Source organism: Cnephaeus nilssonii (genome assembly GCF_951640355.1).
Source record: "Cnephaeus nilssonii genome assembly, chromosome: 19".
Lineage (NCBI taxonomy): Eukaryota > Metazoa > Chordata > Mammalia > Chiroptera > Vespertilionidae > Cnephaeus > Cnephaeus nilssonii.
Genome location: NC_137090.1, coordinates 18,043,702 through 18,065,744, shown reverse-complemented (window position 1 = coordinate 18,065,744; position 22,043 = coordinate 18,043,702). Strand labels below are relative to the sequence as shown.

The following is a 22,043-nucleotide window of genomic DNA, read 5'->3' as shown; positions in this document are numbered from 1 at the left end:
ATACAGGGAAAGATGCAAAGGAAATAACAGGAGATATTTGGGTTTTCTTTGCTGTTCTGGGTTCCGGGGGCCACATATAACTTTACCCACAGATAACGTGGGTAGTAAATAGTGACAGGGTAGTTGGGAAAAAATGGCAAAGAACATAGTTCCAGAGAAGTGAGAAAAGGAACCCAAGTGAAGATGTTTTAAAAAGTAGAAGAATTTTTAAAGCAAAGAAGAACATGAATTGCATGTAAATACTAGAGATGAGGATAAACCAGAGAAAGTTCTCCCAAATATAGGCAGCACAGGAAGAAAAATGTCTCCAAGAGCGGTGGACCTGGAAGAGAAGTGGGTGGGTTGAGAGGAAGGCAGAGCATGGAAATAGAGCAGGGAAACAGCGATGTGTAGTCCAGCCCACAGTGAGGAAATGAACGTCAGCCTCTTGGCTGCTTCTCATCAGCCTGCACCCTGCACAGAAGCTTCTGCTCATTCAGTAGTTCATTCATTGATGGAGCCTCTTCCCATCCTCTGGCACGATGAGTAACAGCACCCACTGGAGAAGCAAGGCCAGGAGGGAGAGGGAGCAAAGACATGAATGAAAGTATGTTTTCTCAATGGGGACACGGTTTGCTACTCACACTTCTATGAAAATCAGGCAGAGAAACTAAATTCAGGCTCATACAATGTAGGGCTGGACCTGTCCAGGCAGCAATAAGCAGAGGATGCTCATGAATACTGATAGCCACACACAATAAAGGCAGGACATGAATTTAAAGAGACAGGCAAGCCACATCAAATGAAAAAGAAATGCATGTATATAGTAGAGATGGGAACAAATGGAGGTGACGTCCCAAATATACGTTGGCATATGGCCAGTTTGGAAACCTCCATATTCAGTTAAAAACTATAAGAAATCTCCCTTTTAACCAGCTGGGCAAATTCCTCACTTAAATATATATTATCATGTAATTCAGAGTATCTTAGTGATTAGAAAGGTCAAAAGAGATAGGGAAACTTTGCAATGACTAGTCACTAAAATTTAATATATTAGCGTAAGTATAGTTATGTGCATTTTATTTTATTTTATTTTATTTTTATAGCAACCTGCCCCACAAAATTTTTCCAGTTGTATTATTCTGACCTCACTAACTTGAACACAACTCCATAGACATTAACAAACTGTCGAAGAGAAATCCAATTTTTTAGGTGGAAAACAGAAAACAAGGAAAGAATTCCCTAGTAAAATCTTCTATGGAAAATTCCTTTAAGCAAATATTTTTTTCTCTGATGATTGCCCTTTGTAAAGTCATTCTGAGTGATATTTAAAAATACAAACAATTTAAAAATGCTATGTTAGGATAGAAAGCCTATTCTCTGTTCTCTCCCTGTCCCCCACTCCCACCCCCCGCCCCCAGGCTGAATTAATTTTCTTTGAAGTACAAAGAGCCTGGGAACAGCTAGAGCACATGGACATGGGATAAATCAGACAGACAACACTGACTGATGTTCCAAGGCTCCTGCTTCACCAGGTACTCATCTACTGGGCTGCTGAGGTATGGAGACAAGTTCCAGTCCTGCACAGGACCAAGGCACATCTGTGAATAAGCTGAGTTGCAAATGGTTCAACCATACAAGCAGTTCATTTTCTGAAATAAGTCAGAATGCATAAGCTCAATGTCATCCTAATATGCTGCTGTCTTTGCTTTGTGGTCTAACAGAATCAGATGGCTTAAAAAGGAACTTATTAGTATAGTTCTAATTCTTTAAAAAAAATTTCATTTGTTGGGAGTTCTTCAAAAACTGGCATTTGAGTAACAATAATCCTCAGGTGACATATTAGCCTACTGAAGTGTAAGAGAAAAGTAACATTAACCAAAATATAATTGATCCCCTGGCCTGGTTACTGAGCAAATCATGGCTCTGACCCTGAGAGAAGCTTCTGGAGCTCCCCTAAGTTTTAGAAAACTGGCTTTGAGAAATCCAAGGTCGCAGGGACAAATAAGTGCAGTAAATGTTTCATGATACAGCTCCCTTTTGGAGATTCACAATGTATGTTAGAATAGTAAAGGCTCTGAGAAGTCCTGCAATACCAAAAACTGTTTAACTTTATAACCCTATGTGTTTCCCTTACTTAATGGGCTATACACCGTCTTTATGATTGTTATAAATGGTACTAGAATGTTTCCATCTAAATTCTCTTGAACTCTGAAGATTTTTGAACTTGATCATTCTGGCTCCATTTAGGACACCAGCTTCATGCCATGATCCATGGCTCCACTGACTTCAACCATCTTCCCTAGGAAGGTCCTCTTCTGACCTAACTGCTATCTTGCTCATCAATGCCTCCAACTGGAGGACTTTCTTTGGCCTGGTCCCTAACAGGTCCCAGCTCATATGTTCCCATTTCTAAGAAGGAATACTTTTCCTTTACCCCACAAAATTATGTACTGCCCTGGATATTTAGTTAATTGTGATGTAACTGAATTTCCTACTCGCCCTGGCCAGTGTGGCTCAGTTGGTTAGAGCGTTGCTCATGCACTGAAGGATCACAGTTTCAAATCCTGGTCAGGGCACATACCAATTGATGTCTCTCTCTCACACTGATGTTTCTCTCTCTCTCCCTTCTTCTCCCTCTAGAATCGATGAGAAAAAAGTTACTTCCTACTCTCCTAACCCCCATCACAACCCCTGGTTTCATGATCCCAAAGAAGAAACACTCAGGAACCTTCATTCTCTTAGCTGACAGAGTCGTTGAGATGGACCAATTGACCTCTAATTTCCTTCCAGACAAGACTAAGCTTAGAGTTCTGGTGTAATAATGTATCTTCCCTGGACTTGTACCTATTTCCTAGTTTTGTAATTTCCTAGTTAGGTAATAACCCTTGGCGGGCTCTCAGCAGGAGAAAGAGAGGGCTGGAGAGAAATGGTCATCAGTACCCATCAGCTCTTTCAATTATCAGGGAAGCTGATGAGGCCAAGATTGCAAGTGGAATTCCTGTCCAGGACAGCTAGCTGCTTTCAGAATAATACCTCAATCGATTGCCACTCCTGGGAAAATAACCTGAGTTCATCTAGGGTGACTGATGGCCCATTCCCAGCTGTGAGCAGCCCTGACTCTTCCAGGCTCAATAAAACCAACCCTGAACGGCCCCATCTTTCATCATGGCTCAATACTGTTTGAGGTTCTCATTCAAGAGTCATTTCCTTAGAAGGTGTCAATGGGGGGAAAAATGGGTCACCTGTAATACTTTCAACAATAAAGATTAATTTTTTAAAAACAGTCATTTCCTTCTTCCTGGTCTATTACAATTTACTTTTTCTACCTCTTTTAACTAAATAATTTAAATGCTGGGTAACACTGGCCAACCCACATCTACCTTTGCTCCCTGAGTAACGAACGGCCAGCTATTCTAACAGAAAGGGCTCCCCATGTGTCATCCCCTCTCCTGCAAATTCTTATTAAAAGAAGTTTTGGTGGGCTCTGGTCAAGTAGCTCAGGTAGTTTGAATGTCATTCCCATATGCCAAGATTGCAGGTTCAATCCCTCTCAGGGCACATACAAGAATCAACTCATGGGTGTATAGATAAGTGGAACAAATCGATGTTTCCTTCCCCCTCCCCTCTCTCTAAAAATCAATCAATAAGAATTTTTAAAAAGAAAATAAAGTGGTGAGAGAAAGGCAACTGAATTGCTTTTTAAAAAAAGATGTTTTGGTGGAATAGAATGGTCAAAACAGCAATATATATGTTATATTATATTCTAGGTCACTCCTATCGACTTACTATAGCTTAAGTTGTCAAATTCTTACAAATGAGAAGAAAATCCATTTCTTCTCCCTCCATTGTTACCGAGGCTGAATCGATGCTGCTGAGCCATGTCCACGCTCCAGTGCTGCCTTTTTTTAGCCCGAGAAAAACAAAGTCAGCTGCTCTGGAAGGCAGCCAGGCTCCTCGGGCACCTTCCTTTGTGACTTTTCAAACTTCAGAAGGACCAGCAGGTTCTGAAGGACTCTTAGATGGCCTGTCCTCTGGAGAATTGTCGTTGTGTAGTTTTTGTTTATTGTATAATTAAGATTTTTTTCCTACAACCAAGCTAAAGATATATTTTTCCATTTCCTGGGCAAATCACATTTCCACATAATCCTAGACACATGCAGTCACTCACCATGATGAAAAAGCTTGAACGTCTTTATAACTGTGATCATGTGGAAACCCTAGATGATGACCCTAAATAGAAAGTTCTCGTGGCTGGGTTTTGTCACAAATGAGGGCAGCATGAGGTCTCAGTAGTAGGCTGGAGAGTCAGATACAAAACCGAGGGGAGCCTAGGAATAGACAACATTGCTCTGGGCTAATCCTATGAAAAGAGACACCACTCTGTCTTCTGTGAGGGAGGGGTAGGGCTTGGTGACCCAAATTGGAAGTCTGACATCAGGGAAGTTGTGCTTTGGGGCACAGACAGGAAATATAAAGCTTGAAATGACATCAAGAAGAGCTATTTAGGATTAAAGGTTCAGGGGATAAAGAGCCCAGTGAAAAAGCATTTAAAACAGGAAAAAAGATGAAGACAATGGAAAGTATCTGCTGTAAATCCTGGGGGGCAGACCCTGTGGACACAGCTGAGCTGGAGTCACTGCACCTGCAGCCAGAGAGAGAAGCCCAGACTCCCCCAGCCACTGGAATGAGAAAGAAAGCTGTCCTATATTTGGAATAGAAAACAAAAGTGGATTAGTTGCTTCCCTGTGGAGAATGAGATGTGGACCTTGACCTGACATTCAGAGCTGCCCTGTCCTGGCCTCCATGTGTCCAGGCGGCCAGGATCCAGTGACATCACTTAGCCACTGGGCCTGGAATGAGCATGGTATATAAGAATTGTGGGCCTACTCTCAAATTCACGTTGAAGCCCAACCCCCAATGTGATGATATTTGGAGATGGGGCCTATGGGAGGTGATGAGGTTTAGATGAGGTCAGGAGAGTGGGGCCCTCATGATGGGATTAGTGCCCTTATAACAATAGAACAGGATGCTTGCTTTTTCTCTCTCTGCTGTGTAAGGACACAGCAAGAAGGTGGCTTTTGGCAAATCAGGAAGAGGGCCCTCACCAGGAACCAAAGCAGCCAATACCTTGATTTTGAACTTCCAGCCTCCAGAATGTGAGAAATACATGTCTGTTGTTTAAGCCACCCAGTTTGTGGTATTTTATTATGCATCTCAAGCAGACTAAGACACCCCCCGCCCCTCCCCACAGTCAAGGGCCCATACCTGGGTTGCAGGTTCAATCCCAGGCAGCTCTGGTCAGGGTGTGTGTGTGAGACAACTAATCGATGTGTCTCTCTCACATCGATGTTTCTTTCTTCCTCTCTCTCTCTCTCTCTCTCTCTCTCTCTCTCTCTCTCCTTCCCTCCCTCTCTTTCATTCTCTCAAAAAAAAAAATCAATGGAAAAAATATCTTCGGGGTAGGATTAACAAAACCCCCCACAAAAGACCAAAAACTCAACTCCATCACAGTTCAGTTAACCATTTTCTTGTATGACAGTCTGACCTGTTGGCCGCAGGGGAAATGATACAAAGAAAATACCACAACACAATGTGTTATAGGGTCCTTTTTAAAAAAATGGAAATAATGGCTCTAGAGGCTTATAGAATAAGAAGAAATTAAATGGTTTTTATCAAGCCACTGAGACTGTCCAATCCAGAGCCCTGAGTAAAATAGTTTGAATGCATGTCTTTCTAGTTTCAAGGTTCTCCTGTAAGGGATAAGGCCACCGCCTTTAGGTATAAACCCTACCTTCCATTGATAACAAGCATCATCTCTTTAATACCATGTTTCTAGAAACTGTTCTTCTGTTATAGTGAACTATCACAAGTATAGCAGCCAAGCTATTTAAAAATGCAAGCAAAGTTAATTATGCAAAGTAAGTCTCAAGGCATTTTAAATTAACATTCATATTCTGGAACAAATGAGAACAGTCAGGTTCTTGCATTATATATAACTATGTAATAGCCAACATTTAAATATTTCTGCTGAATTATTCCTCTATATTTTTATTAAATTAGTAAGATGAGAAATACAAGGGCAGTCCCAATTAATCTACTGATTATAAGCTGAATATTTCAAAATGATTAAATAAAACTTACTGTGTATTCTGGTTCCAGATGTTCATTTGGAAGAAAGGGGGGTGTAGGGGGGGAAGAGAGAAAAAAATGGTGATTTAGACCACACTTATATGCAATAGAAAACCACAGAACTAACATATATACTAGTGCATTATAATTATTAAAAATGTGGTAAAGAAACCTTCCAAAAATTAAACTTTTATAAATATTAAATGCTTCCATGTTTGTTCTTAAAATTCTTTCATATGGTACTTTGGTGGTTGGTCAGATAAGGACTGTAAGACAATTCAATTATCCTACGGGTTTGTGGCTAATTAAAAACCAAAGAGTTGGCATTATAAAAGCAAAATTAAAGACTAATAATTCCAGTAGAGCAATTCATTTACCACACAGGAAATCTTTTAAGTGGAAAGGCAGCTTTCAGAACCAATAAGAAGAGCTTGTTATGATGATATTCAAGTGGGATCTGGAATTTTCATGTGTTTGAGGGCAGGAACTAAACCTTCTAAATTTTCTGGCCACAGTTTTTAGTTCAGTATCAGCATAGATATGTCCTATGCTGTAGTTTAGGACAGAGAGACCCGACAGACTCTTTTACATAAGTTATAGCCAAGGTGTTCTTTGGGAGGTGGAATAGGGGGTGCTGTAAAACAAACAAGTCAAAATAAACCACACCTCAAAATTACTTGAGAAATCACTTTAAGAAGGAAAGTGAAATGGCTTAGCTTAACACCCACACCTCCTTCTAGGAAAAGTGAAGACTTTAAAGAACGGTAAGAGTCTCCCACAAGTCTCTGCTGGGATAACACACCTGAAATCAGTGAAATCTGACCATGTTATGTTTAGTGCTACATGTAACATACTGGCTGCACAAAGGACTTACCTGTAATTGTGTAGGGATAATAGTTCCAAGCCTTCTCTGTAACATAAAATATTTTGGGAACAACAGCTCTGGCCCAACTAGGCAGTTTGCTAAGAGGAAAGAAAGAAAAAGAAAAGACCATCAGAGTCTGTCCAGTGCCTTGCTATGCTACCCTGTCTTTCTGCATGAACTGACTGCTAGAGAGCAGAGGAGTCCTGAGGCAGCCCTTTTCTCCGCAGCCACCCTTCCCATCCCTCTGGTCCTTCCCGCAGTTTATGGTTTTAGTGCATATTCATGTGCTCATCAAATATGTGTAGGCAGAAAGTTACAGCCCGGTGTGGGGACCGCATAGGACTTGGAAGCCTGTCCTCTTAGATCTGATTTACAAAAACATGGGAATTCAGTGGCTGGGAGGTGCTATGTTTAAAGTGTTTGGCCAGCATTGTCTTTGTCTACTAGGAGTGATAGGGTGGGAGAAGTAGTATGAAGGTATGTTTAAACGAGAATCTGGTGGTGGGGGGTGGGGGGTGGGCGGGGACAAATGTCAGAGCCAGATGTCAGCTTAACAATCCAAATGAGCCATGTTTTTTGGAAGTGGACTAAAGCAACAGAGAGTAGAACTTTAGAGATGTGAAGAGAAACATAATATAACCCCTTCATGACTATAGGGTTGACTGTGTCTCCCCTCAAAGACGTATCCACATCCTAACTTGTGAATTTAATCTTATTTGAAAATAGAGTTTTTGCAAGGCAAAGTCTCCCTAGGTTTGAGAAGGCCATGTGAAGACAGAGGCGGAGACTGAATGGAGGGATGCAGCTACAAGCCAAGGACTGCCGCACATACCCCAAGTCAGAAGAGAGGCAGGGAACAGATTCTCCCTCAGAGCCATCAGAAGGAACCAGCCCTGCTGATGCCTGCGTTTTAGACTTCTAGCTTCTAGAACAGTGAGAGGATACATTTGTATTGTTTCTGGCCACCCAGTTTTGGCAATTTGCTGCTGCAGCCTTACAAAACAAATATGACAGAGCGGTGCCTCTGGAGCAGGGACCCAGGCAGGCATGTACAGAAATCAGATTCTTTAAACAAAGAAAACCCAAGTGCACAGGTCCCAACACCTTTTGTAAACCAAGGGCTAATTGAGATGTGGACCTTGACCTGACATTCAGAGCTGACATTAAGTTTTGTTTCCTTTCAGAGGCAAATTCCACAGCAAAGGACAGGCCTAGAGAATTCCTTAAATATTATATTTAAATATACAGTATTATATATTCCTTAAATATGCCTGCACGATTTTATTTCCCCTCAGCAGTACACCCTGGGGTTTTCTGTCTTTCCTATTCTGGTGCCTGCAGCGAGGTGTCTGGGACACCGATGTCTAGCAGTACATCAGACCAGTAAGATGATGCAGACGCACAGCTCCTCAGGGCTGCATGTTGGCAATAAAGAACACCACGAGGCAGTTTTAAATTCCAAGCTGATATAGCTAGGAAACGGAGGGAGGGAATCACGCTTCTAGAATCCCAAATCCCTAATCCCTCCTGGACAAGGAATTTAATGACAACCAGGGCCAGTAAAATACTGTGTACCTTGTATGTCTTCTCAAATTGTTTCTCCTGTTTCTGACAGTATCCAGGACCTGCTCTTTAAAAGACAAATATGTATTTTCAATGGCTGGCTGGTTGGATCTAACCCAAAGCTCTGGGCCATTTTTCGGGGTTAAAACAAAGGGGAGATGAAAGCTCCCCTGAGTCAGGTGAGTGCGACGAAGCCCACTGCTTCAGGTGGGCCGTGGGGAGAGAGCCGGAGCAGCTTCAGAATTCACATAATCATCCTTCTTGCTGCTCTAAAGCAGAATGCCTCACTCCTATAAAATCATCTCAGCGGTAACTGCTCATTTACCTTACACTCACACCGCTCAAAAGGAAGGCTGCTTCCCGACAGGCGTTTTTATAGCTTCTGCCTGTGATTTATCCTTTCAGTCCTTAAAGTGGGAGCACAACTAGGGCTGATGTCCCGTGTGGGTCATAAGCAAAACTTCCCCTGGGTTCCCTCCTCTTTGCCCCCAATTCCAGAGTGATATGACAATGAATAGTGTAGGGAGGGTGGGTTCTACTCACAGGCAAGAGGATTGCAGGGTGTCCCCAAAGTAGGCAAGGCCTTGTTTAACTTAGACAAAGCACCTATGACTCCCTATCAGCACTGGGGCCCCCTATCCACTGTCTTCCTTGGGGCTGGTGTTCCATCTACACTGCACCCCTCCCCAGATCCATTAGGCTCCTCAGGCATGCCCCTCTGAGACCCAAGTCCCCTCCCTCCACAATTCATTCCCTGTGTCATTTAATAAGCCTCCCAGCATAAGCACATTCCCAAGCAGCAATCATTTTCTGGAAGGAACATGAAAGACACTGGCGATTTTCCATTCACATGGAAACTGTTCCCATTTGTAAATGGTCAGGACTCTAGAGTCTAGGTTCCTTATTTTAGCTGATTCATTCACCAGCTCTTGCAGGATACACAGCCCTATAGTCAATTACCTTTTGCAATGAGCCACCCTAAAAAACACAATCCTTCAGCCAAGATGGTTGGTATGATTTTATGCGACTGTTCTAATTAGTGTGGGAGGGAGGCCCTTCTGGTGCGAGTCATTTACCGGGCCAGGCGCAGGAGGCTTCTGCGTCGAGTTCTCTGATACTTCAGTTTAAATATTTTTAAGCCCGTGAACAGACCTTCTCTCAGACCCCAATTTCCCCAGAGCACATCATTATTCAAATCATTCTGGTCTGAGAAAGTAAAATTTAGTTTTCCCTGCAGTAATGATTTATCAGGGCTGCAAGCAAAAATGGAATTAAATTAGTCCCCACTGTTGCTGTCACTTTCACGATGTATCCTGTCACACCGCCTACAGTTCTAAGGAGACGTCTGTCATTCAAGCGCACTACTAAGTGTCAAACAAGAACCTCTCTTCCCAGAAAGGTGGCATGATTCCAAGCATGTCCTCCTGGTCCGCTGGCCAGGACCGAAGCTCCCCATGGCACCTCTCACCATGACCCAGGTTTAGAGACACTGAGGGAAGAGATGGGCGTTTGTCCCTAAAGCCTTTACCATAATGCAAAGTGTGCTGCTGTGAAATGATACCAGGTTTCCCAAAGGCCTTTGTGGAAGACAGACTTTTCAAGACGTTTTGTTTCTTACTTTGAAACTTTAGTATGATGTAGAACATATCAGTGACACAGCTGGGTGGCCAACTCTTCCCAGTTTGCATGGACTGCCCTGGTTTTAGTGCTGGAAGTCCCACAGGCTAAATTCCTCAGTCCTGGGCAAACCGGGATGGCTGGTAGGTCATCCTAAAGCAGTAATTCTCAATGGCAGGTGGGGGTTGGGATTTTGCAGCCCCCCGCTCTGGGGGGACATTTGGCAAAGTCTGGAAACATTTTTGGTGGTCATGACTAGGAGGGGTGGGTGGAGGGCTGCTGCTGCTGTCTAGAGGCCCAGGATGCTGCCCAATATCCTACAATGCACAGAACAGTGCCCACAACAAAGAACTATCTGGCACCAATATGAACAGTACCAAGACCGAGAAACCCAGCCTGGACCTAAGTGAATACAGTCACTGCAGCCTTCATGCATTCTCCAGGTTTCCCTGAATCACAACTGACCCGAGAAGGCCCCATAGGCAGGCATAATCCGAACACTTAGGTTAAGAGTGTTTACCTCCTTCGTAAAGAATTTATGGAACTGAAACATAAACATCTCCCTCCATTAGAAGCTTCTGGTACTTTATAATCCAGATTATCACCGCGTTTCTTCATGACATATAATCTCACTTTCATGACAAATAATCTCAATTAATGTGCATTGGGGAGTATTACTGGACCCCAGGAGGTACTAAACATCATTAGGTCAAATGTGATCTAAATGGAGCCTAATCTAATTTTATCAACAGGGACCAGATTTACAATGGTCTTAACTGGAAATTTTGGACATCAACATTCCCAGCAGAAAACCAGGCTTCTTGAGTTCACGAAACAGTGCTTCACTCAGGATGTTCCCCGGCAGAACGCACCTGAAGAACCACTGGTGCTGACTGCAGCTCACTTAAATGACTTTAAAAGGACTTAGCTGCTGCCCTGGCCGGTATGTCTCAATGGTTGAGTGTCGACCCATGAACCAGGAGGTCATGGTTCGATTCCCAGTGCCCGGATTCGATCCCCAGTAGGGGCGTGTAGGAGGCAGCTGGTTGATGATTTTATCTCATCATTGATGTTGTTATCTCTCTCTCCCTCTCCCTTTCTTTCTCTGAAATCAATAAGAACACATTAAAAAAAAATAAAAGGTCTTAGTTGCCTTCATATCCTCATTTCCCACTGGTCCATTTGACAATTTTTGGATAATAATCAATTATTCCTATCCAGTTCCACATACAGTAATTTCTGAGTCTCTACATTTCTTCTGCAGCTGCTATACTCTTCCTAATGGTTTTTCTGGCTGGTCTTTTAGTTCTGCTCTTAATGTAATTCTTCCTATGGCAGCAGAGAGATGAGCAGTTTCCAGACTGGAGCCATCACCTGCAAGAGGCGGGGCTGCTGGCTTCCCTCACGGGAAGTTCCTGGATACCACCACCGCTCTCCCAACTAAAAGGGACACTTTATGCGGGGATTCTGGGAAGAGGCCTATCTGGCACAGGTTCTTGGGAGGGCTTTGCTAGGACAGTGTGAGGGACATGTGGCCAGCATGCTGTGGGGAACCCAGAGGAACAGTCCACATGTGTCAACATCAGCCATCAAGGAACGAAGATGGCCAGGCTGGCGTGGCTCATTTGGTTGAGCATCATCCCATGCACCAAGAAGTCGCTGGTTTGATTCCTATCAGGGCACATGCCCAGGTTGTGGGGTTGATCCCCTCTCATCAATGTTTCTCTCTCTCTCTCTCCTTCTTCCTTCCTCTCTCTCTAACAAGATCAATAAAAACATATATTTTTAAAAAGGAACGAAGATGGGAGACCACTGGACTGGACACTAAGGTCCTAATAATTAGCCTAAACATTGTTTCTGTGATTTCCCATGGGAGTAGCTGAGGGCTCCGTCATTTTGCGAATGCCTGGCATGTTCTTAAGAATTGAGGTGGGGACAGAACAGAATAGTAAGCACTAAAAAGTATGCCTGGAAGAAGTCCCTTTCATGCTCTATTTGTCCCAGCATATATATTTTAAAAATTATTAATTGAATAATTTATCTAATAGTATGTAAAATATATATTTATATAGAAGATTAAGTATTCCAAGGTATGCAATGATTTTAGATATTGTGACTACATGCTAGCCCCACCAGGGCAGAGGTCTTTGTTCTGCTCAGAGCTACCTATCCTGACCTAGAATGGTGCCTTGGCATGTGGCACACAGCAGATGCTCAATAAATATTTTCTGAATGAATGAAGATTGCACCTGGATAGCCAAAAGCCAAATAATGACCATGGAGAGCCTTTAAAAATAGCATGGATATAAGCTCTGAGGTCAGAATCTCTGGCACTGACACTTTTCTACAACCTGTTGCCGAGGTGGTGGGCCCCCCAAAGTCGAATGAGCTCAGGGCACTGGTCTCTTACTCTGGGGAAGATCTGGGAGAACAGGAAGAGGAAATGTGAAAGACAGATCCAAGCCATGGCAACAAAGCTCTACCGATGAGCTGGTGGCTTTGCTTGTCCTGTTAAACAGGATTCATGGCTTATGAAAGCTGTACCTTCTCCTACCCAGAGCTGCTCGAATCCAGAAGAGGTTGCCCTGGAAGGTAGGAGCCACACAGCAAGAGAAACATTCTCTCTGCAAACTGATTGAGGCATTAGGCGGACTCACTGTTGGAAGCTGGCAACCCTCCCTGACTGGCAGCTGCCAGCACAGCCTAATTAATCCAGCAGCCGTGGTGGGGAAGAACATGTCACTTCATGACTGAAAAACAAGCCTAAAATAGGCTTCATCTTTCCTCCAAGGCACCCCTACCCCCACCAATTCCCAGTCCTCAATGGGAAGGGATTAGAGAGGTGCTAAATATGAAAAGAAAAGAAAAAGGGATAAAAGAATCACCTCACATGATTCTGGGCTACAGGTTTGATTTAGAATCACTATTCCAGAGTTTGATGAGTATCTTGCCTCCTTTCCCTGGATGCCAAGATTTTTTAAGACAGTTATTTGGTTAACTAAACTGGATCTAAGGACAACCACCAAATGCACTAATGTATCAGCACTAATGTGATGTCCTAAATGTATTAGGCAACCGCCAAAATGTACCGCGCACATAACAGTGTATTAGATGTAGGAAGGGCCAGAGGCTAGAGCAACCCTGGGAGATGAAAGCAAGTAATAAAGGAATAAAGGGCCCTTATAAAAGACATTTTACCAAATTGAAAAAGACAAAGGACTTCAATAGGCATTTTTCCAAAGAAGACATATAAATGGCTGATGAGCACATGAAAAGCATTAGGGACATAAAATGCCCATCAAAACCTCGAAATACAACTTCACACCCACTAGGATAGCTATAACCAAAAAGACAGACAATAACAAGTGTTGCTGATCATGTAGAGCAAGCATGTCAAACTCGTGGCCCGCAATGAATATTTTTTTGGCCCAGTCAACATAACGGTATGTAAGAAACGTTTTTGTTTTATTTTTGGTAAGAAACGTTTTAATAAAAATTTCATAACTTAATTTTTACAATATCCTGTTATACATAATTATTAATAACGAACTACACCGTTCACTAATGACTGGTTACTATAATCGTGTTGCATTCATTTCCCTTATGCACCTTATGCGCAGGTGCACCATTTCTCTCCACTAATACTAGCAGCGAATATTTTAGCAGCCAATTGCCACGTCATTAGTCTTGGACTGACATGTTTGGTGTGCGCAACAGGAAATATTTCACTTTTGGAGAACTAGAAAAATAGGTTTATTTGCATTACGCTTCTTAATTTGTGCAATTATTCAGTGTCTGGTAAGTTAATGTTCAAGAAAAAATATTAATTTTTATTAAAATGTTCTATTATTTTATGTTAACGATTACTCATTTATTTCAGCCCTTGTATTCAGCATGTCTCTATCGAAATAAACCTACGTTTCTATGAAAATTGAAGCTTTTTTTGTGTGTGGCCCACATAAACTTAAACCTTGGTTATTAGGTCCATGTTAGCCTTTGAGTTTGACATGCTTGGTATAGAGAAGTCGGGACCCTCATGGGTTGCTGGTGAGAATATGTATCGTTGCAGTGCTTTGCAAACCAGCTGGAAGTTCCTCTCCACACTCAGGGGGGCTCAGGCTTGGACTGGGAGCTCAATGGGATGCTTACTTTGGAATTTTGGGACAAGTGATAAAAAGAAAAAAGAGACAATTTGGACCTACTCATGGCAGCTGTGGGGGTGATGGCAGAATGAAACAGTCTGACTCTACTTAAAGGACTCTAACATCCTTCCCTGAAACATCCTTTCTACTCAAGACAGACTCAGAGAGTAGGTCCTGACTACACAGGCTTTGAGTATTTCCAGTATCTCTAGAAGTTGCTTTGGATAATAAATTTTAGAAGCAACTTCTGAATGAGATTTGACTTATTTTGCCACCTCATGAATTCAGGTCCAGAGGACAATGACATTTCTGTGTACATTATTAAATGGGCACTGGAGGATATGGGTAAACTTGAGGTGGGTTAATTCAAGTTTGTAACCACAAAGTAATGGGTTTGATTTTCTTTTATGATTATAAAAATATTTATTATTTTATAGTTATGTCACATGTCAACTTTTTCTTTCTTTCTTATTAAACCATAATCTACCTGCTTCTAAAAATAGCTGGTGCGTACTCTTCCAAACATGCCCAGACCTTTTAAATGATAAAAGGATGGATCTAGTTTATATTTGTACAAAGGGAACTGTAAGTTCTTGGTTCCTCATTTATATATGCTGGAGGAGAGTCAGGATAATGTCTGAAACTTGCTTTGAGCATAGAAAATTCAGGTTGAAAAGGACCTGAAAGGTTGTCCAGTCTAACCACCTATTTGATGCTTGAATCTGCTCAGGGGCAGCCTGAAGAGTGGGTTCTGCTCATGCTCAGGATCCCCCGTGACAGCATAACTGACCACAAGGCACCCTACTGCCCTCTCCCATGGCTTGCCTACTGAGATTTCTTCCCTAAACGAAGCCTAAACCCTTCTCACCCATTGGTCTTTGTCCAATCGGCCCTCCTGGGGTCTTACAGAATACACAGGCCTGATTCTTCTCCCCCTGACTACACCATCATCCCGTTTTATCCATTATCTAGCTTTTCTAGGTTAAAGGTTCTTGGTTTCTTCATTTTTCACGCCACTTGGGTTTCTAATTCTAAAATTTATATGAACAATTTTAGAAAAGCAGAATAAGTAGGAGGGACTTGTCCTACCAGATATCAAGGCTCTTTATAAAGCTATAGTAATTAGGACTTTTAGGATTATGTTCTCTAATTCTATCTTAAAAACAACCTTGTTGCCATTTTAATTAGACTTGCATTAAATGTATGATTGATTTGGGAATTGACAGCAACTTCACAATACAGCATTTCCCACCCGTGAATACTACCTTTTGTTTGGGGTTTTAAAATGTCCTCCACTAACATTTCATATTTTTTCCAAAACGTTTTTGTATATCTTGTGGATTTGTTACTGAGTACCTTCAGCTTTCTATTTCTATTATAACTAGAATTTTTAAAAGTTATTTTTTCCCATTTATTGTTCCTGCTGTATAATAATAATGCTAGTGGTTTCTGATGTAGATTTTATACCCAAGAATCTTGCTGAATTCTCATATTGATGTTAACAGTCAAGGATAAATTTAAGTCATGATTTATTGTTATTATTACATTAGTGACCCAGTGCACGAAATTCATACACATTAAAAGGGAATTAGAGGAAATATTTTAATATTGCTATTTGCCCTTTCTCTATAATAAAAGTGTCAGAGATGAAAAAAAATTAGTAAAATGTATATAAAAATCTCCCTCCTGTCAGAGTCTGGGGCACGAGGCGGGACCTAGAGTCAAGTCCCCGCCCACCACCCGCTTCAAAAATGCAGGAGACCCAGACCCAGCCGGCCCCACCCACATTGGGTGAGACCCAGACCCGGCCAGCCCCACTCCCGTCAAGTCCCTCCGGGAGGCGGGCACAGCCTCAGGTCCCCCGGCCTGGCACTGGGGCGGGAGGGGGTGCGGCCTGAGGTCCCCTGTCAAGCCCCGCTAGGCGGGGGGTGCAGCCTGAGGTCCCTCGTCCAGGCCAGGCGCCATGCAGCCTCAGGTCCCTGCTATTTGGTCATGATGTTACAGCTAATTTGCATATCCCTCTATTATTAGATAGATTCTGAGGTATCTGATTTCCTAATGGTTTATATAGGATTTTCATGTCTTAACTGAGATGGGTCTGTAAGTGTCCTTTTTGTATTGATACTGTTCAGCTTTGATGTTAAGGTTCACGTGGTAGGTACTACTCACTGCCTTCCCAACTGTCACCATCCATTTCATCCCCTTCCCGAGAAGCAGATCATGTCTCTCTTGAACATCTTCCTCTTTTTATCAGAAGGAAAAATCTTACATCTCATTGGCTGGAACTAGGTGGTTTGGCCTCCCCTTGCTGCAAAGGTGGTTGGGAAGGCGGGTATCTGATATTTTCAACCCATAAATTATTTGGCAATGCTTACATTTTCTAAATGATGAAAAACCTCTTTTTTTGTTGTTGTTATCAATTTATTTTTGTAATCAGCCCACAGGATCTCCATGATAGTGATTTTCTGGTATTTGTTGAGATAGATTTCTGGCCTGGTTTGTAGTCAGGTTTTGTACATTTTTGTGTGTGTTTGAAAAGCATACTGGTTCCAGGATGTAGTAATGTCCACTGGATCAAGCTTGCCATTCTGTTGTTTACATCCTCTCTGTGTGTCTCAGTCTGTTAAAATGATATTATGCTAAAATCCCCCACTATAACTTTAGGCTACTAGTGATTTTGTTAGTGTTGCCATTTATTTGTTGCTCTAGGTTGAGGTTTAGGATTTAACTCACATACCTTTACTGTGACCACTGATATATTTTTATTTACCTTATCATCAAAATTTGTTTTCTAGTTATGCTTTTTACAGGATTCTCTTTGTTCTTCCTCTGCCTTCTCTTGAATTGATCAAGTTTTCTCTTGGAAGTTATATAATTCCAAGTATATACCTGGCTCCTTCAGAGGTTACCTTTACATTTTGAATATGCACAGTTGCCTTTAAAAAGTTTAAACAAATCAACAACTCCCTCCTTCTTCCTAAATAATATTTCCAACTTAAGAGTGTTTCTACTATAATTACTATGCTCTCATCTTCTGCTATTACTGTCCATTATTTAAATTCCATGAACATACCCACAATTACTCATTAATATTTTTTAAACATTCTATGCTCATTTAGATTTGTCCAGATGTTTACCAACTTCTTGTTTATTATTACTTCTAGACCCTCCCCGCTTCCTTCTTGGATTCAATTTCCTTTTACTTCAAGTACATCCTTTAGTAGTTCTTTTAGTATGAGTCTCTGTAACCTCTGTTTTTTATTGTCAAAAACAATTTTTTAAAATTATTTTTTTATTGATTTCAGAGAGGAAAGAAGAGGGAGAGAGAGATAGAAACATCAATGAAGGGAGACTCATTGATTGACTGCCTCCTGCATACCCCACACTGGGGAATCAAGCCTGAAACCCGGGCATGTGCCCTGACTGGGAATGGAACTGTGATCTCCTGGTTCATAGGTCACTGCTCAATCACTGAGTCACATCACCCGGGCTCAAAAATTATTTTTATGCACAAGTCTCAGTTCCACCTCCCCATTTGCTTGAGCCAAGGCCACATATCTGTCCCCTATGGGTGTGGCACCTCTCAGATGTCAGGCCTCACTTAGTTCTGGCGGCCTCCGGCTTCCTTAGCATTAGCTCATCTGCTTTCCGTTCTGGTTTGAGTTTCCTCTTTATTTCTTGTACCTGAGGATTTCCCTTTCTTTGTTTGGAACTCCGCTTTATATTGTTATATTTCATCCTGTGTTTGTCATACGTGGTGAGGGGAAGGTCCACATTAATCTCTGTGGTACCTATTCCTGGAAATCCAGATATTCTATTTATAACAAATTTCCCTCTTACTGCTGTTTATTATTCTCCTTTAAAATAAATACCATATTTTTAATAGAGAAAACAGCCATGACAGAGACAGCTGGACACTTCTTGTTCTGTTTCAGTAAAAGTCACCAAGTTTTCTAAAATTTCTTCTTGAATTTGGTAAATACAGAACATTCCCCAGGCAATAACTGTACCTGTTTTCTTACATCTCCCTCACTTCTCTTTGCTCTGCAGAGATCTGGGCTCCACATTTGAATTATATCGTCCACACTAACAAGCCAAAGCAGCATGTTTAGAAACCTTTCTCTGTAAGGAAGCTATCCGCAGGCGGAACTCAGGGCTCAGCTACTCCTGCAATCAACAGCTGGCTGGAGGCTGAACTGGTTCCAAACCCTGGGAATTCACAGCTCCAAGGAGATGAATGGGACCAATCTAATTTGCATTTCATCGTGACTTGGAAATCCCTGGTACTGCATCTCCAAGGAGATTAAAACACATTGGTTTAGCTCTAGCCAGTTTGGCTCGGTGAATAGAGCGTTGGCCTGTGGACTGAAGGGTCCCAGGTTCGATTCCAGTCAAGGGCATGTACCTCGGTTGCAGGCTCAATCCTCATGTGGGAGGCAATCAATGGATCTCTCTCTCTCACACATCAATGTTTCTCTCTCTTTGTCTCTCCCCCTCCCTTCTACTCTTTAAAAATCAATGGAAAAATATTGGTGGTCGACAACAGAGGAGGTCGTGCTTCGATTCCTGGCCTGGGTTGTGGGCTCGATCCCCAGTAGGGGGTGTGCAGGGGGCAGCTGAGCATGATTCTCTCTCATCACTGATGTTTCTATCTCTCTCCCTTTCCTTTCCTCTCTGAAAGCAATAAAAAATATTTTTTTAAAATATCCTTGGATGAGGATTAACAACAAAAACAAAACAAAAAAAGAACACATGTTGGTTTAAGCAGCCCAAGGCTTCACTGAGAGATTTCCACACACCTAGTGACAGGACCCAAACTCTCCTTCTTCGTCGACTTCAGCCTGTTGGAGTGTGGAGGCCATGTGAGATCCAAATTTGGCTTGAACGATGGTCAAAGCATGGACAATGGATCAGGGAATAAACCGGGGGCAACGTCCAGCTATTGTGTCAGAAATGTTTTCTGAATAATCACATGTGGGCCAATTGGAGAAGCTGCATGTGGGGATAAAGAGTATTCATGGGATAAAGAGTATTCATGGAAATGGCAGCAAGGCCCAGACTGGTCACACACTGGTTCACTAGAGTCGACACTTACTTTCCATAAAATATATTCCATATGGCATGTGAGTACAAATTTCTGACCCAGGGAAGAAGGGAAAGGAAGAAAATGGGCTGGAGTGGAGGTGTAGCATGGGGAGAAAATCAAACAAGCACTGATGATCAATTATGCCATGAGTGATAAGAAAATAGCAAGAGATTAAAGACTATATTTTGCAAAGCAGAAATGGTAGTCCTGATTAGTACTGCTTTATCATCCTCAAATCTTTCCCCGTCTGAAGCAGAGATGACCAACCACCTCCACCTTGGGAAGGATGGGTCCACCTAGGAAATGGAAACCACCTTAGCACTGCATAACACACATTGGTCACAGGTGACCATTCGTTTGGTCAATTCCCTTGCAGACACCTGAGTGGTCACCTGGCAGGAAGTGGGAATCTTACCCCGCCAAGACCCCAGTGGCACAAGGCCACCTTCAACACTTCTCTACACTACCTTGCAGGCAAAGCCAACTACTTCTACTGCTAACTCTGAACCAAAGGAGAAGACAAAGTCCTTTAATCCTTAAGATCAGATTTCAGCCATAACCGGTTTGGCTCAGTGGATAGAGCGTCGGCCTGCGGACTCAAGGGTCCCAGGTTCGATTCCGGTCAAGGGCATGTACCTTGGTTGCGGGCACATCCCCAGTAGGGAGTGTGCAAGAGGCAGCTGATCGATGTTGCCCTCTCATCGATGTTTCTAACTCTCTATCCCTCTCCCCTTCCTCCCTGTAAAAAGTCAATAAAATATATTAAAAAAGAAAAAAAAGATCAGATTTCAACCTAACCTGTCCCTTAAAGCATGGGAAAGGTAAAAGGAAAGCTCCTTTTGATGAAATGCAGTTGAGAACTATTTTGCAGAACACAGGGGATTCTGTTATTGGAAGCAACTACACTGGTGGATGCAGAAGGCTGACCTAATAATGACTTTCAAGCTGCCTTTTTATCCCAACCCCACCTTGACCTCAGGTGCTGTGGGGTCAGGTGAGAGGGGCTCCCATGCGGTGAGGGCCCAGAGGCAGGACACCAGCTGCCACCACTCACCTGTTGAGATACACACGCTTCTCTGTGAACTGTCCGTTGCCGTGGTGAGGGTCCTCAAAGGGCTCATTCTGGACGACTTCTACCCCTTCCCCTCGGTCACTCTGCTCATGGCTGTGCTTGCTGATCATGTACAGCTGTCCAATTTTGTACTGCAAAACACAGAGACGGAGGTCAGCCCCATGCGCCCTTCGAAAACACTCCCCCTCCCCCATCAAACAACTAACAGCACTTTCTGCTCAGGAAAGAGAGCAGACACATGGGCCTGGTGTTCCTTCTCCTGGGGAGCGAGGAGAGCAAGTGGTGAGCAGAAGGCAGAAACGACATGTTCCTGTGAACATTTTGCATCACGTTGGCAATCACCTTGGGGTTGGCAGCCCACCAAGGCACGGGTAGCAGCAGGGAGGCGAGGGCGCGGGAATCTCCCTTCCCATCGGGCCCTGCAGGGTTAAGTGGAGCTAAAGTCCTATTTTTCTCAGCAAAATACAGGCCAGAGTGTGTTCCGTCTGTCCCATCTTTTTGCCTAATTAACTGCATTGCTGGGCACAAGAGGATTAGATGTCACCTGTCTCCTCCATCACCTCCTATAAAGGGTTCAAACTCTCCTGGAGGGCTCTGCCCCTGGAACAGCAGTTCTCAAAGGTGCCTGGACATTAGAAGCACCTGGAAGCTCTTAAAAACTCCAGATGCCCAGGCCCCCCAGAGTGAAACCTGTGTTCTAAAGGCTGCTCCCCAATGAGGAAAATTACATATCTTTAACTACTTATATCCAATTCCATTAACAGTGTGGAGCCTTCCAGCCTGGGGTCGCAGAAGCCACCTGTGCTTACATGAAGATGATAATATGGAATAACACAGAATATGGACAATTTCTCTTCTGTCCTTTTTTTCAAGCTGTTCCCTCTCCTTCCTGCCTCTCTGAAAATCCTGTGGCCGGCAGGCATTTTTTCACCCAGTGAACTTTCAGGGTGGCAAAACTAATTTGATGGAGAAAAAAAAGAGATAGAGCCTGGCCGGCATGGCTCAGTGTTTAAACATCGACCTATGAACCAGGAGGTCACGGTTCGATTTCCCAGTCAGGGCACATGGTCGGGTTGCAGGCTTGATCCCCAGTGGGGGACATGCAGGAGGCAGCCGATCGATGATTCTCTCTTGTCATTGAGGTTTTGGTCTCTCTCTCCCTTTCCCTTCCTCTCTGAAATCAATGAAGATATATTTTTAAAAAACAGAAAAAAAGAGATAGAGAGGAAGGAGGGAATTAAGAGTCAGGAGACAGGATAATGCCACCGCTGTGGTCCTTTGGTGGGAAACAACACACAGTTGTTGGGATGGGATGAGGGGAAGGGTCCTGTGTCTGTAGCAAGCTAGTGACAGTTCTGGGTTGATCCCAAGCCAGCAAGGATGCAGGTCTCCTGTCTACATGCATGAGAGAGAAAGAGATTTTAAATTATGGAGGCAGGTGAAATGTACAAGTCAGCAGTGCAATCGGTTCCAAAGCTGAGAGATCCCACTCTCACTCTGAGGCCGGTGCAGGGAGGGGCGTGTGAAGTGAATCTGAAAGGTCCTGGTCTGATGCCAGCCTGAGGGACCAGGCCCAGTAACCATGAC

At 43.0% G+C, this 22,043-nt stretch overlaps 1 protein-coding gene across 2 annotated transcripts in view; it reads right to left on the bottom strand.

Moving 5' to 3' along the window:
• PITPNC1 (phosphatidylinositol transfer protein cytoplasmic 1) overlaps positions 1 to 22,043 on the bottom strand; it is a 220,317-nt gene that overhangs the window by 86,900 nt on the left and 111,374 nt on the right. For both annotated transcript variants that reach the window (XM_079797208.1, XM_079797209.1), the window contains exons 2-3: positions 20,439 to 20,587; positions 6,975 to 7,074 (exon numbers count right to left, since the gene is read on the bottom strand). In XM_079797208.1, coding sequence (XP_079653334.1) covers positions 6,975 to 7,074; positions 20,439 to 20,587 — 249 coding nt within the window. The remainder of the gene's footprint in view (positions 1 to 6,974; positions 7,075 to 20,438; positions 20,588 to 22,043) is intronic.